The 15,027-nt window shown below is 38.3% G+C and overlaps 1 protein-coding gene across 1 annotated transcript; it reads left to right on the forward strand.

The window, feature by feature from the left end:
- The first annotated feature begins 6,545 nt into the window (after nucleotides 1-6,545).
- On the forward strand, nucleotides 6,546-11,082 carry LOC104422674. The gene is made up of 7 exons (XM_039303305.1): nucleotides 6,546-6,888; nucleotides 7,088-7,243; nucleotides 7,854-8,163; nucleotides 8,282-8,650; nucleotides 8,744-9,207; nucleotides 9,632-10,650; nucleotides 10,741-11,082. The coding sequence occupies exons 1-4, from the start codon at nucleotides 6,593-6,595 to the stop codon at nucleotides 8,483-8,485; spliced, it is 966 nt and encodes a 321-aa protein (XP_039159239.1). The 5' UTR covers nucleotides 6,546-6,592; the 3' UTR covers nucleotides 8,486-8,650; nucleotides 8,744-9,207; nucleotides 9,632-10,650; nucleotides 10,741-11,082.
- Nucleotides 11,083-15,027: the final 3,945 nt, after the last annotated feature.

Below are 15,027 nucleotides of genomic sequence, written 5' to 3' on the forward strand. Positions count from 1 at the left end.
TAGAAATTTTGTGTCGTTATCAAACGGTTATTTTTGCTTAGAAACTCTTATAGAAATAGAAATATAAAAATCTATTTCTGTTCCAAAACAATTTCTGGAATAGAATGGTTGTCATGCACACCTAACTAACCCTCGAGAATGCTCACAAAGATCTGTTGAGTAGGTCACTCCCAATTGGAGAGGCCAACGCAATTATTTATATTTGTAGTAATATGGTAGTGAGTGTGTAAAAGTAAAAAAGAAAAAAAAAAGAAAAAAAGAAAAAGACAAAAAAAAATTCAAAAGAGATCGAAAGATAAATGAACGTGATTTTCCACGTCTAGAAAATCAATGGAGATTGGGAAAGAAATCAAGATGACATTTTCATATATACAAAATCTCGAGAAATTAGGAGATAAATCTACGTGATTTTGTATTGTATAATTTTATTTGGGATTGCATTTGCTCCTATAATTACAGAAGGATTTCGCACTGCGCAATCTGCTGGTTCCTGCGGGAACAAGAAAAGCTGAGTCACGAGTTCATGCACGCATTCCGCTGCAGAAATTATCATAATACCATAAAAAGAATACCTGAAATTTGTCCGTATAGTGCCACTGATTTCGAACAAAACGGATTAAACTTCTGACAGATCCATAATCGGACTCAAGAGATTTATGTTGAGAATCTATTTTATCGATCCACTCCCAAACTATTATGTCGATCCAGTTCCCACCAAAAAGCAGTGGCCCCTGACTCTCCAACTGCGAAATCAAATTTTTCCATTTACCTGGTCGATTGCGCATTATAGCTTTCAATCGCATGTCACTAAAGCCCGTTAAAAAAACCCCATCTTCTTTGAACTCCAACAAACAAAACTGCAAAATACACTCAAATCCTCTAAGCTGTTGGTAATTAAAAGCAATTATTAACTAACCCTCCAGAATGTTCATAGAGATCTGTTGAGTAGGTCACTCCTAATTGGAGTGGCCAATGCAATTATTTATATTTATAGTAATATGGTAGTGAGTGTGTAAAAGTAAAAAAGAAAAAAATAAGAAAAAGAAAAAGAAAAAAGAAATATCAAAAGAGATCGAACGATAAATCAACGTGATTTTCCATGTCCAGAAAATCAAGGGAGATTGGCAAAGAAATCAAAATGACATTCTCATATATACAAAATCACGAGAGATTATGAGTTCAATCTACGTGATTTTATATCGTATAATTTCTATTTGGGATTGCATTTGCTCCTATAATAGCAGAAGAATTTCACACTGCGCAATCTGGTTTCCTGCGGGTACAAGAAGAGCTGAGTCACGAGTTCATGCACGCATTCCGTTGCAGAAATCATCGTAATACCATAAAAAGAGTACCTAAAATTTGTCCGTACGGCGCCACCGATTTCGAACAAAGTGAATTAAACTTCTGACAGATCCATAATCAAACTCAAGAGGCCTATGTTGAGGATCTATTTTGTCGATCCACTCCCCAACTATACCGTCGATCCAGTTTCCATAAAAAAGAAGTAGCCCCTGACTCTCCAACTGCAAAATGAAATTTTTTCATTTACCTGGTCGATTGCGCCTTATAGCTTTCAATCGCATGTCATTAAAGCCCGCTAAAAAAAACCCCTCTTCTTTGAACTCCAACAAACAAAACCGTAAAGCACACTCAAATCCTCTGAGATGTTGGTAATTAAAAACAATTATTAACTAACCTTTCAGAATGCTCATAGAGATCTGTTGAGTAGATCACTCTCAATTGGAGAGGCCAACGCAATTATTTATATTTGTAGTAGTATGGTAATGAGTGTGTAAAAGTAAAAAAAAAAAAAAGGAGAAAAAGAAAAAGAAAAAGAAAATATCAAAAGAGATCGAAAGATAAATCAATGTGATTTTCCACGTCCAGAAAATAAAGGGAGATTGGGAAAGAAATCAAAATGACATTCTCATATATACAAAATCACGAGAGTTTAGGAGATAAGTCTACGTGATTTTGTATCGTATAATTCTATTTGGGATTGCATTTGCTCCTATAATTGCAGAAAGATTTCGCACTGTGCAATCTGTTGGTTCAAGAAGAGCTAAGTCACGAGTTCATGCACGCATTCCGCTGCAGAAATAATCACAATACCATAAAAAGAGTACATGAAATTTGTCCGTATAGCGCCACCGATTTCAAACAAAGCAAACTAAACTTCTGACAGATCCATAATTGGACTCAAGAGACCTATGTTGAGGATCTATTTTGTCGATCCACTCCCCAATTATTCTGTCGATCCAGTTCCCACCAAAAAGCAGTGGCCCTTGACTCTCCAATTCCGAAATCAAATTTTTCCATTTACCTGGTCAATTGTGCCTTATAGCTTTCAATCACGTCACTAAAATCTTCTAAAAAGACCCGTCTTCTTTGAACTCCAACAAACAAAACTGCAAAACACACTCAAATTCTCTGAGCTGGTAATTAAAAGCAATTATTAACTAACCCTCTAGAATGCTCGTAGAGATCTGTTGAGTAGGTCACTCCCAATTGAAGATGCCAATGCAATTATTTATATTTGTAGTAGTATGGTAGTGAGTGTGTAAAAGTAAAAAAGAAAAAAAAAAAGAATAAGAAAATATGAAAAGAGATCAAAAATAAATCAACATGATCTTCCACGTTCATAAAATGAAGGGAGATTGGGAAAGAAATCAAAATGACATTCTCATATATACAAAATCACGAGAGATTAGGAGATAAGTCTACGTGATTTTGTATCGTATAATTCTATTTGGATTGCATTTGCTCCTATAATTGCAGAAGGATTTCGCACTGCGCAATCTGTTGGTTCCCTGCGGGAACAAGAAGAGCTGAGTCACGAGTTCATGCATGCATTCCGCTGCAGAAATCATCATAATACCATAAAAAGAGTACCTGAAATTTGTCCGTATGGTGCCACCGATTTCGAATAAAGCGAATTAAACTTCTGACAGAACCATAATCGGACTCAAGAGGGATCTATTTTGTCTATCCACTCCCCAACTACACTGTCGATCTAGTTCCCATAAAAAAGCAATGGCCCCCGACTCTCCAACTCCGAAAGCAAAAGTTTCCATTTACCTAGTCGATTACGCCTTATAGCTTTCTATCGCATGTCACTAAAGCCCGCTAAAAAAACCCCCTCTTCTTTGAACTTCAACAAACAAAACCGCAAAACACACTCAAATCCTCTGAGCTGTTGGTAATTAAAAGCAATTATTAACTAACCCTTCAGAATGCTCATAGAGATTTGTTGAGTAGGTCACTCCCAATTGGAGAGGCCAACGCAATTATTTATATTTGTAATAGTATGGTAGTGAGTGTGTACAAGTAAAAAAGAAAAAAAAGGTTAAAAAAAAAGAAAAAGAAAATATCAAAAGAGATCGAAAGATAAATCAACGTGATCTTCCACGTTCAGAACATCAATGGAGATTGGGAAAGAAATCAAAATGACATTTTTATATATACAAAATCACGAGAGATTAGGAGATAAATTTACGTGATTTTGTATCGTATAATTCTTTTTGGGATTGCATTTGCTCCTTTAAAGAGGACTCCTCCTCAACGGAGAAGAGATTACACAAAAAGCAAGAATATCATAGCAGCGTAGCGGAAGAAACAGTTTTCTTCTTCCAAGAAAGAGAGTTATCTTTGAGTAGGTTATCCAGTTTGGGAGAGGTTCAGATCCACAAATTGAGGACAACGAGAGATCCACCTTTGGGTGAAGTTGTATCCCATTATTTATCATAGTGGAAGTTTGAAGTGGACTACGGTCCCATGGTTTTCCCCTTATCTTGGAGGGTTTTCCACGTTAAAATTCTAGTGTTATTTATTATTCATCTTTACTGATTTCAGTTAGTATTTTATCCTATTTAATTTTCACAGAAATAGTAGTGGAAAAAATTTTCTGGGCGTTCTCCACAAATATTTTTCCCTACAAGATCAATTAGGAAAATGAAAATTGGTCCACTAACAATGGTTACACACTATATTAGACCGCGAAATGAAAATAGTAATGATGCGAGTTAAAAATAACAGGACTCTCACCTCAAGTTGAAACTTGTCTCCGCCAGCCATCCTAGTAATTCAGAGAGCACGTTTTTTGCAATTTGGCTTAGTTGATCAGAATATAATTGAGAACTCGTCAAGGCATTTTCAACATCGAGGTCCGCAACAACGATCCTTTCCAAGCTATCGTTAGCCAACTTTTGCCTGTATCATAAACCAAAGTAGACATTACCTGGAATGAAATAGTGTGGAACCAAGCTGGGCCACTTAAAAGACACATAACTAAATACTAGTCCATATCCTATTCAAAATTGAGAAAAAAGTACACTTAAGCAACAAGCAAGTTGAATGAGTAGGTCGAAACATAAAAATTTTAAATTACCTCAGGTATTGCGCCAAAAGAAATTGAACGATGATGTCAAGGCCATCGGTCCCATGAGAGGTTCCTGCACCTAGCCCAGAGACATCGATAGAAGACGATTCCGGCGATGGGATTTGCTCAGCCACAAATGCCAACGCCATCAGGAAGGGAATTGGGCCTCACATCCTTAACACTGTCTACAGAGGAGGGCACAAGCACGAGCTCTGAATGACCAGAAGGATACGGGAACGTGCCAAAGTGGATATAATCTCTAGTAGGGCTCTGGTGCCCAGAGACATTGACAGAAGACAATTCTGGCAATGGGAGTTGCTCAGCCACAATGCCACCGCCATCAGGAAGGGAATTGGGCCTCACATCCTTAACACTGTCTACAAAGGAGGGCACAAGCCCGAGCTTTGAATGACTCGAAGGATACGCGACGCTCGCCCTGTCCTCTCTCGTCAGAGCTCCCAGATCTCCCGTCTTTGTCCTCCTTTAGGAAAGATCGATCGCTGAGATCGTTGATGGTAATGCTCCTGGTTCTTTTAGAGCTCTGTGGTCGTCGAGGTCGGTAGCGGTCGTCAGTGGGTTGGTGGCGATCCTGATTTCGTTCCTGACCTGGTTAGAGTTCCCACTTCTCAGGTCTTTGTTGCGCTCCTTTCATGAAGAATGGGTTAACAACAGGAGGGGCAATGACGGCGTAAGTCCTGACAGAGGAGGAGGACCGTCACGTCTCTTCAGAAAATAATGAGGGCAGGCTTGACGATGAGAGTGGGAGCAATGTCGTGGGTGTGAGGCTCATTTTCGTTCCTGATGGTGGTGGCATTAAGGAGCCAGAGTGTAGAGCTGGTGAAACCCCCGGGCCAATCAATCTCTCGTGGGGCTAGAGGTGTTAATTGGGTCATTGACCCATTTATTTACCCATTCTAGTTAAATGAGTCAAATCTTATTTCTCAAAACACCCATAATGAGTTTTGAAAATAAAGAGGCTGAGATATATAAGTCTTAAATGGGTCTGAGAGTAGACCCATTTATCAACCTATTAAAAATGAACCCATTTACAAGGAGGGTCTCTCTCTTCTCTATTTAAATTTACAAAAAAAAAAAAATATATATATATATATTTTATAAAAAACAAAATTATAATTATTTTTTATTTTAATTTTTTTTCTTCTTTCTCCGATCGCCGACATAGCGATGGCTGGCAACGGCCGGCAAGCTCGAGCTCGCTAGATCTGGTGAGGCGGAGGCCTCGCCGCAATCGGGCGAGCTCTCGCCAGGTTGGGTGAGGCGAAGGCCTTCTGACGGCCGACGAGGCTCGAGCCTCGCCGATTTGGCGATACTCGAGTCGTCGGATCTTGCAAGCTTGAGGCTCGCCCGTGGCCGGCCGCCAGCCATCATCGTGGCCGGCGACCGGCCAAAGAAGAAGAAGAACAAAAAAGAAAATTAAAAATTATATTTAAAAAATTAATTAAAAATTAATTTTAAAAAATAAAAAAAAATTCAATTTTTAAAAATAATTATTTTAAAATTTATAAAAATTGTCCATTAAATTTATGTTGTATAAAACTATTTTAGTATTACCATTTTTTATAACATATATATAAGAAATAAGTTTTTTTTTTAAGTTTAGTTAAATAGATCGGGTATGGGTCGGAAAATTTACATTAGGCATAAATAAATTAATGGATCACTTTGGGTTGGACCATTAATGACCCGACCCACCCATTTAACACCTCTACATGGGACCGATGGCCTTGAGAGACGCGTTCAATCTGTCATGGTGCCATTTCTAAGGGAATTTAAAATTTTTATGTTTTGACCTGCACAAAAGGGATATATTTTTGCTTATTGGGGCACTCCTAATCACTGAGATTGCTTGCTACTTATGTAGAGGTCCGTATCAGCTGATATCCAGGAGGATGCACGATCCTTCTCGAGTCATTGGCTAAGTTCAATATCACCATGGAGGCTAAAAACTTTTTAGTTTTCTTCTTCAACATGCTACCGCCCTGGTGGCTGCCTTATATATATTCGGGTGGGCCGTGATCTCAGGAGTTTCGCATCTGGGCCTCCCCCATCTGGGCCGAGCGAAATAATTATTGGGGAGCAAGTGTGCTGCAGTAAACCTATATATAAACGGAAAACAAAGAGGGGCGAAAAGGAAATCCCTAGATCCCCGCCTCCCGCTGCTTCGCTCTCTGGCGTTCTTCCGCCGACCCAATGCCTATGGCTGAGAAAATTCCATCGTCGGAATCGTCTTCTATCGATGTCTCTGGGCGCGAGAGTCCTACTGGACAACTCTACTTTGGCCAGTTTTTGGTAGAGATCGCGTATCCTCCTCCTGGTCATTCAAAGCTCGTGTCTGTGCCCTCCTCTGTAGACAGTATTAACGATGGCGGTGGCATTGAAGAGCCAGAGCGTAGGGTTGGCGAAACCCCTAGGCCAGGTGCGAAAACCTTTCATGGGACCGATGGCCTTGAGAGATTCGTTGAATCTGTTTTGGCGCAACACCTGAGGTAATTTTAAAATAATTTTTATGTTTCGACCTGCATTGAGGATCTATCTTGCTTATTGGGACACTCCTACTCATTCAACTTGCTTGCTGCTTAAGTGAACTTTTTTTCTCAATTTCGAATAGGATATATGGACTAGTATTTATTTATGTGTCTTTTAAGTGGCCCAACTTGGTAATGTCTACTTTGGTTTATGATACAGGCAAAGGTTGGCTACCAATAGCCTGGAAAGTTCTGTTGGGGACCTCGATGTTGAAAATGCCCTGGCGAGTTCTCAATTATATTCTGATCAACTAAGGCAAATTGCAGAAAACGTGCTCTCCGATTTACGACTGGCGGAGACAAGTTCCAACTTGAGGTGGGAGTCCTGTTAACTTTAACTCACATCATTACTATTTTCATATAGTGTGTAACCATTGTCAGTGGACTAATTTTCATTTTTCTGGGTCACTCAAATTTCACGAGTCTTAGAGTTGGCCCCAAAGCCATTGAACTTGGCTTGAATATCTGTGCTGTTGCTGAGACTCTACCTAATGAACAAAAAAAATTTGTAGATCTTTTGGCGATTGACAATAGAAGCCGGGGGGAAAAAGGATGACCATGTGATAGCCTAAATGCAACAATTGTGATATTCCAATGGAAGACGATCTTGGAGGATGACAGGGGTAAACCCGCCTAGAAACATATAAATATCACTAACTCCTAGCACAATTCTTGCTATTTATCCACCAAATAGGATCCCATAATGAGGAAGATAACGAGGTTATTGCGTGTGATGCGCGAGTTATGAACCTTGGAGAATATTAACCTTGAGCTGATGCAATTTCAATTATTATAGAGATTGCCCTGATGTCATATTTGCGATACTTGTGAATTCGGGGAGTCGGTTCTTCTCGGCATTGTTCGCTTAATTGATCTCTATAAGCATTATGGAGGGTTAGTTAATAATTTCTTTTAATTACCAACAGTTCAGAGGATTTGAGGGTGTTTTGCGTTCCTCTTTGTTGGAGTTCAAAGAGGAGAGTGGAATTTTTGTGGAGCTTTAGTGACATGCTAAAAGCTATGGGGCCCAATCCACCAAATGCACAGAAAGTTTTTATTTTGGAGTTGGAGAGCCAGGGGCTACTGCTTTTCGATGGGAAGTGGATTGACAAAATGGATGTGAAATGGATCTACGCAAGAGATCCTAAATATAGGCCTCATATTTACAATTATAAATCTGTCAGAGGTTTAATCCACTTCGTGCAAAATATGTGGACCCATTGCGATGAATTTCAGGTACTCTTTCTATGTATTGTGATGATTTCTGTAGCGGAATGCATGCAAGGCTTCCGTTCGTAACTTTGTATATCTCAGATTGTATGAACTCGTAACTCAGCTGTTCTTGTTCCCACAGGAAAGCCGCGGATTACACAGTTCGGAATCCTTCTGCAATTACTTAGATGAACTATTCCCGAATCTCTTGAGGGTGTTGTACGGAGTGGCGCACCGGTTCTGCAGAGGAGAGCCCTGGTTCGAGCAGCTCCATCGAAGTGAAACCTTTGCAGGAGTACCTTCGGAAGTGCTGCGCTTAGACCCTTCAGCCGTCCACTTTCCATGATTCCTTCTTCAATCCAGTCGATTGGGCATCCCATCGCATTTTTGGTTAGTGGTTTGAAAGATTCGAGAACTGTCCGAATCACTTGAAACTGGTGGTCTCCTTGGGGTTAGTCTAATTCCCGATTGTAGACGTGAAACTGATTGCCTATCCACCCGGACCAAACCGGTATGTATATATATGGATGTATGTATATATTAGGGATGAGCGATTTCCGGTTCGGTTCGAGGTTCTAACAGTTTTTTTTTTTTACATTGTCAGATTTGAACTATAACGAAGTAGGAAAGAGACAAAAAGCTTCTATGTCCATAAATTGCCAAAAATAGTTCCTTGGAAGCAGAAGCATCCAAAAAAAAAAGCCTTTCTGTCCTATGACTCCATCAGCAAATTGAATTTTCATAAATATAGCTTTATTCTTCATAGACTGCCAAAAAAATGCATTTACAATTCTAAACCTTATATGAAGACCGGGTTAACAATTGGAGGAGCAATGACAGCGTAAGTCCTGACAGAGAGGAGGACAATCACGTCTCTTCAGGAAATAATGAGGGCAGGCTTGACGATGATAGTAGGAGCAATGATGTGAGGCTCAATGTCCCTCCTGATGGTGGCATTGAAGAGCCAGAGCGTAGGACTGGTGAAACCCCCGGGCCAAGTACAGGAATCGCTGATGGGAGCAATGGCGTTGAGAGCTTCGTTGAATCTTTTATAGAGCAATGGCTGAGGTAATTACAAATTTTTATGTTTCGACCTGCACAAAGGGATAAGCAATGTAGAGATCGGTATCAGGTGGTTTATAGGCTTTCTTGAGTCATTGGTTAAGTTCAATATCATTGTCAAGGGTAAAACTTTTAATTTTGCTTGTTATTTTTATTTACGTAATAATAAAAACATTGATTTTTTTCCCATGTTGCTAAAATCAGAATACCTTATTTCTTTTTCCGATTCTTGACTTCTATAGATCATCAGATTTTGTACCAGTTTTTCATACCACTAAGAACCTGTAATAGTTTTGTTTCTCCTTTTCTCAATTTCCAATAGGATATGGCCTAGTATTTACTTAGGCTCCTTTGGAGCGGCCCAGATAGTTTTTGGTTCCAGAGACATTGATGATTTAGGTCATAATGTCTACCTTATTTTATGATACAGGAAGCAAGATGTCAATTTGGATAACCAGGAAACAATCTTTGAGAACTTTGATATTCAAAATATCTTGATGATTGATCCATCATACATCGCTCTACTAAACCAAAAAAGAGAACGATGTGGGCATTGATCTTTGGCATTTGCTAGAGATGAATCCCAAATTGAGGTAAGAGTTGCCATTTTCATTCCGCTGTCTGATATATTGTGTAACCATTGTTAGTGAACTAATATTCGTTTTTCTGCATCACTCAAATCTCACGAGTATGAGAGTTAGCCCGAAAGCCAATGAACTTGGCTTGAATATCTGCACTACTAGTGAGACTCTACCTAATGAACAAAAAATGTGTAGATATTTTGGCAATCGACATTAGAAGCTGGAGAAAAAGGTTGACCATGTGATAGCCTAGGTGCCTTCGACAATTGTGATATTGCAATGGAGGACGGAACCTAAGAACATATAAATATCAATAACTCCTGGCACAATTCTTGCTATGTGTGCACCAAATAGCGAGGTTTTCACATGTGACGCTAGCTATGAACCTTGGAGAATATTATCCTCGTTGTCCAATCTAGTCTCTCAATGAGCTAATGCAATTTTAATTTAGTAGAGATCGCCCCAATGCCATATTTGCGATGCTTATGAATTTGGGAAGTCAGTTCATCTCAGCATTGTTCTCTTAATTAATTTCTCTGAGCATTTTGGAGGGTCAATTATTAATTGCTTTTAATTACCAGTAGCTCAGAGGAATTGAAGGAGTATGTTGGAATTCAACGAAGAAACTAGAATTTCTTTGTCGCCTCAGCGACAGACTATTACTGAAAGCTAAGGCGCCCAATCAACAAGATGAATTGAAAGTATTGCTTTTAAGAACTGGAGAGCAAAAAGCCATTGGTTTATGATGGGGTGGATCGACAAAATAGATCCTAAATTTAGGCCTCACAGGCAGTACAATAATGAATCTGTAGGAGCGTTATTCCGATTTGTGCGAAATCAGTGGCGCCACCTCCCGGACGAATTCGAGGTACTCTTTCATGGAATTGTGATGATTTCTGTAGCGGAATACATGCGAGGCCTCTTTAGTAACTTTGTATATCTTGGATTGTATGGGCAGCGCCGAGCGCTTCTACAATTACTTCAATGCACGATTCCCGAAACTTTTGGTGGTGTCGTACGGAGCGGCGTCCCGATTCTGCATAGAAGAGAAATGGTTCGAGGAGTGCCATTGAAGTGAAAATCCCTTCGGCCACTTTCCATGATTCCTTCTCTAATTCAGTCAGCTGTCCCTTACCCTGTGCTTTTTGTTATGTCTGTTCGACTCTGTTTGAGCGTACAAATGTACTGTTTAATATGTATAACATGGCTGCGGTACTGAATTGTTTTAAATGTATATATAGCGTGTTCTTCTTGATGTTGCATAAAAAATGTTTCTATACTTCAATTCAGTGCAATTTTTTTTTCTTAAATCGCAATTCATGAATATAATTGTGGTGTTTTATTTTGAAAATGTAACTCTTAGACCTCAAAACTAAAAAGGCCCCAGTAGTCAGCTCCAGTAGCGGCTTTCTTCAATTAAAGTATTTTTCAATTCGTGGTAGTTTAGCAACTTTTTAGCCGATTTAAGTTAATTTTTCATATGGAAATCTCAATATCTAAATATATATGTTTAGGTTCAGTAGATCTCAATAGAGGAGCTAACTTTCTCGGTTATGAAATATAATGTTAAATCTACTAGCTAGCAAGTAGTTTACCTAAATCACTGGAATTTGCTCTAGTGACCACCTTTCCAACATGGAAGAGAGAGGTGAGAGGCTCGAATCCCCACATTCTCAGGGGATGGGGTGGAGTCGAGTAAGTTTTCGGAGTGGGTTTCGACTTCCACGCTCTGCAAAAGCAAGGCAAAAGTCTGAGCGTGAGTATTAGAATAGGAATAAAGTAGGATTGAAAAAAGAAGAAGAAGTAGTTTACCTATGAAATAATCATTACATTGTTAACAAGTTTAATTCTAAAGGGGATGAATGCTTAGCGCATATTGATTTAGTCCTTTACATCTCATGCCGACCGCTGATGAAGAAGCTTCACAATGATTTTCTAATTGAAAAGCAAGTCATTGGTTTTATTCATATGTAAGTTATCAATCTAAGTGATGTCTCAAGTATTTTAAAATATTCTAATATTTCATTCAAGACCCAAAAAAAAAAAAAAAAAGATGATACTTTTAAATAAGGTGACCGCATTCTCGCAAATTACACTTTTTTTTAATTAACAATTTGGAATGCTAATCTTTACCAGACATTTACTTTAAAAGATTATTTACTATTCAATATGAAGATTATAGCTAAATTTAATTTGTTAAGATAATTAAATGTGTTTCTATTTTGGGATAATTGTGCAAAAGTTTCAAACCCATTTTTCGGTAGTTAATTTAATCATAAACTTTTCAATCGTGTCGATTTGGTCCTAAACCTTTTAAAAATTTATCGATTTAATCATAAACCTATCATTTGAATAATTAGCCAAACAATTTACGTTGACAAATCATTGAAATGTTGAGGAATACATGTTCTTCAGGTGTAAGGGCATTTCGCCATACCATTTAGGGTAGTGGAATGAAAGTTCAATGTAGACCTTGGAAATTATTCTACATAATCAATCTCTTATCTATTACGTTGCGTGCTTTGCAATTCTGAACTGCGATTGCAAATAGCCGGTGTCCTAGAGAATTGATTTTGCTGTTCCTAGGCAAAAGGGCAATACCAGTAGATAACCAAGAACTTCTATACAGCATAATTGCCTCATCAGTGATTTGGAGAAAATCTCGTCAAACACAAGTGCTTCGGATCAAACCATTGGACTCTTGGAATGGTTCTTCTAATGCGAAAGACGAGTCTGATTGATATTAGCTGTTGATTCTAATTCCGGATGAATGTCCTCAAATTGTCTTTAGTTCATCACCCAATTTGACAGGACTTCATCAATCAGCGGATAGATCCAAGGTGAAATCAATTCAAAAGCAATATCAAGTGATGAGTTCCCATAATCTTCTACACTAGACATTAAACCTTTATGCAGATCAAGAGAGTTATTAATCAAAGCATACGATCATTGCAATTGCAGGGATTCTCGAGTCATTACCAGGTGAAAAACCACATCATAGCTAATCGAGCGAGTTGTTCGAGGTGAGCAAAGCACCTCTTTTGCACCTTTGCCCAATTAAGATGATAGCCTGAAAGACACTAATCCCAATTGACCATGTTTCTCACTATGCTCACGAATTAGACCGTTTTTGTCACCTCCAAAACCCAAACGAGGGACCAATATACCTTAAAATTGACAATGTTTGGTAGTGGTTTTGCAGAGTCCCTGATCAAGGGAAAAAAAGTCCACATACATGTAAAGAAGAGATCTTCCTATGTGTTTTAAAATTAGAGCAAAAACTAATAGAATCTTGCAATTTAAGTACATGCGAAATTTGTTGAAAAAATAAATGAGAAATAATATAAGATGCTAAAGATTTACTTAGTTCGATATGAGTGTTGGTATCTACATCTATTGAGAGAATCAACAATAAATAATTCATTATAATGAGAAAATTAGAATTAACACGTCGGATTTCCAGCTTCAATTTTACTGGTGGTGAGCACACGATTTGGTTGGGACTTCTTAAACAAGTCTTCTGTTGACCAAACCAAAACTTTCAAGTCTAGAATGGACTATAAACTGGAAACTTTAAGATTTGTTTTAGCACTTACCAATATGTTATTTGGGAATGGGATAAATTAAATACTTTTTGCCAATAATTTTTTTGACACTTATGAACTTTTTTAGTAATTTATCAGTACGGAAAAAATTCTTTCTTTTTTTTTCAATTGAACAATAGAATTGTCTCTTAGAGATCTATCAAGAGAGATTATGTTAAGCAAATGTTTAAATTGGATATCATTATTTGACCAATGCTTAAAAAAGGGAATAAAGTATATGATCTAAATTGCAAAATCATCTAAACTTGAAGTGCAGTAACATATTGAATTTAGATTATTTTGAGTTTAACAGAAAAAAAAAAAGGGTTGAAAACCGAAAAACCGAACCGAACCGAACCGAACGGAATCGGTTCGGTTCAGAAGATTTTTCTAACGGTTCGGTTTTTTGTCGACCACGATCGAGTATGGTGTTGAAATGGTTCCGTCATCAGCTTTCGCCCATCGCTGTCCGTATGGCTACCGAAACCTGCGGGCGGATAGATGAATCTCGTACCTGGGGTCGAACAGCGGTTGCCATGATGGTCGCTTGCGCGTCTTGTCGTTGGTTGGCTTTGGAAACTAAAGATGCCATTGAGCGCAATAATTTGGTTGAGCTGCGAGCGCAATAATTTGGTTGAGCTGCTTGCTCTCTCTCTCTCTCTCTCTCTCTCTCTCTACGGATCATTGTCCTATGATGATGTGGAGACACTTTCGTTGGAGCACAAATCATCATTCGAGGGATTGTTGTAGTCTCTCGAGAGATTAATCCACCATGGTAAGGCGAGATTCAGTGTGATTGCAACAGGCAATTTATGGTTAATTGTCGAAGGCTTTCTCAATCTTCTCGATTATGTTGTTAAGATGTGTCGTTGGCATGAATTAATGCGCCTAGTTTATTCTTTTGATGGGAAATCGATTATTTAAAATGTGATATTGGATCACAAATGAAAAGTTCAAATGTAGATATGTTGTTTACTTTTTGTTACAGTTGTGTGCTTTCTCAACTTATGTTTGGTACCCTTAACTTTATTTTTCATGAGATAAGTGATTACATCCATATTTTCGGTCTTGTTTTTGGAACTCCTCATTCACATGACAAGGATGCCAAGGCATATGCTCAACATATGTCATGAGTCTACTTCTTGATGCTTCCAATATTTGGTGGAAAGAACGTTTGCTAAATTCACATAGATCACTCGATTCTATTTTAAAAATTGGAGTAGATCAATTTATTGACATGATAACCCAATTTATTTGGCAATACCAAAGATTTTGTCCATACTCATGGGAAATTGAGAATGCTGTAAAAAAAATAACAACAAGAGAGTACAAAAACTCCCGTGTTATTCTTATTAACAATATTGATTTTATCCATCATGTCTGTAATAAAACAAGCCCACGAGGCATAAAACTAACTTGTAGGTAGATAAACATTGGGGCAAACAATCTTACCAAAAAAAAAAACATTGGGGCAAACAAAGAACAGCCAATTAAAGGTGAAAAGTTAAAAGTACACATGCAATGTCAATCTCTTGAACTGTGCCACCAGTCCAATATCATGAACTTTGCTCCCTCGAAAGCTTCCAATATTGAGGCATGCCTCAACCCCAAGGACCGAAAAGATCCTTGCGGCCTTTGCATACCATGTAATTGGCCCTATA

The sequence above is a fragment of the Eucalyptus grandis genome, chromosome 10 (assembly GCF_016545825.1).
Source record: "Eucalyptus grandis isolate ANBG69807.140 chromosome 10, ASM1654582v1, whole genome shotgun sequence".
In the NCBI taxonomy this organism is placed as follows: domain Eukaryota; kingdom Viridiplantae; phylum Streptophyta; class Magnoliopsida; order Myrtales; family Myrtaceae; genus Eucalyptus; species Eucalyptus grandis.

Excerpts from the sequence above, each read along its gene's own strand:
- LOC104422674 (XM_039303305.1), top strand. The coding sequence starts at position 6,593 with ATGCCTATGGCTGAGAAAATTCCATCGTCGGAATCGTCTTCTATCGAT. Across the intron at positions 6,889-7,087 it reads GTTTTGGCGCAACACCTGAG|GCAAAGGTTGGCTACCAATA; the intron begins GTAATTTTAAAA and ends TTTATGATACAG. Across the intron at positions 8,164-8,281 it reads CCCATTGCGATGAATTTCAG|GAAAGCCGCGGATTACACAG; the intron begins GTACTCTTTCTA and ends TTGTTCCCACAG.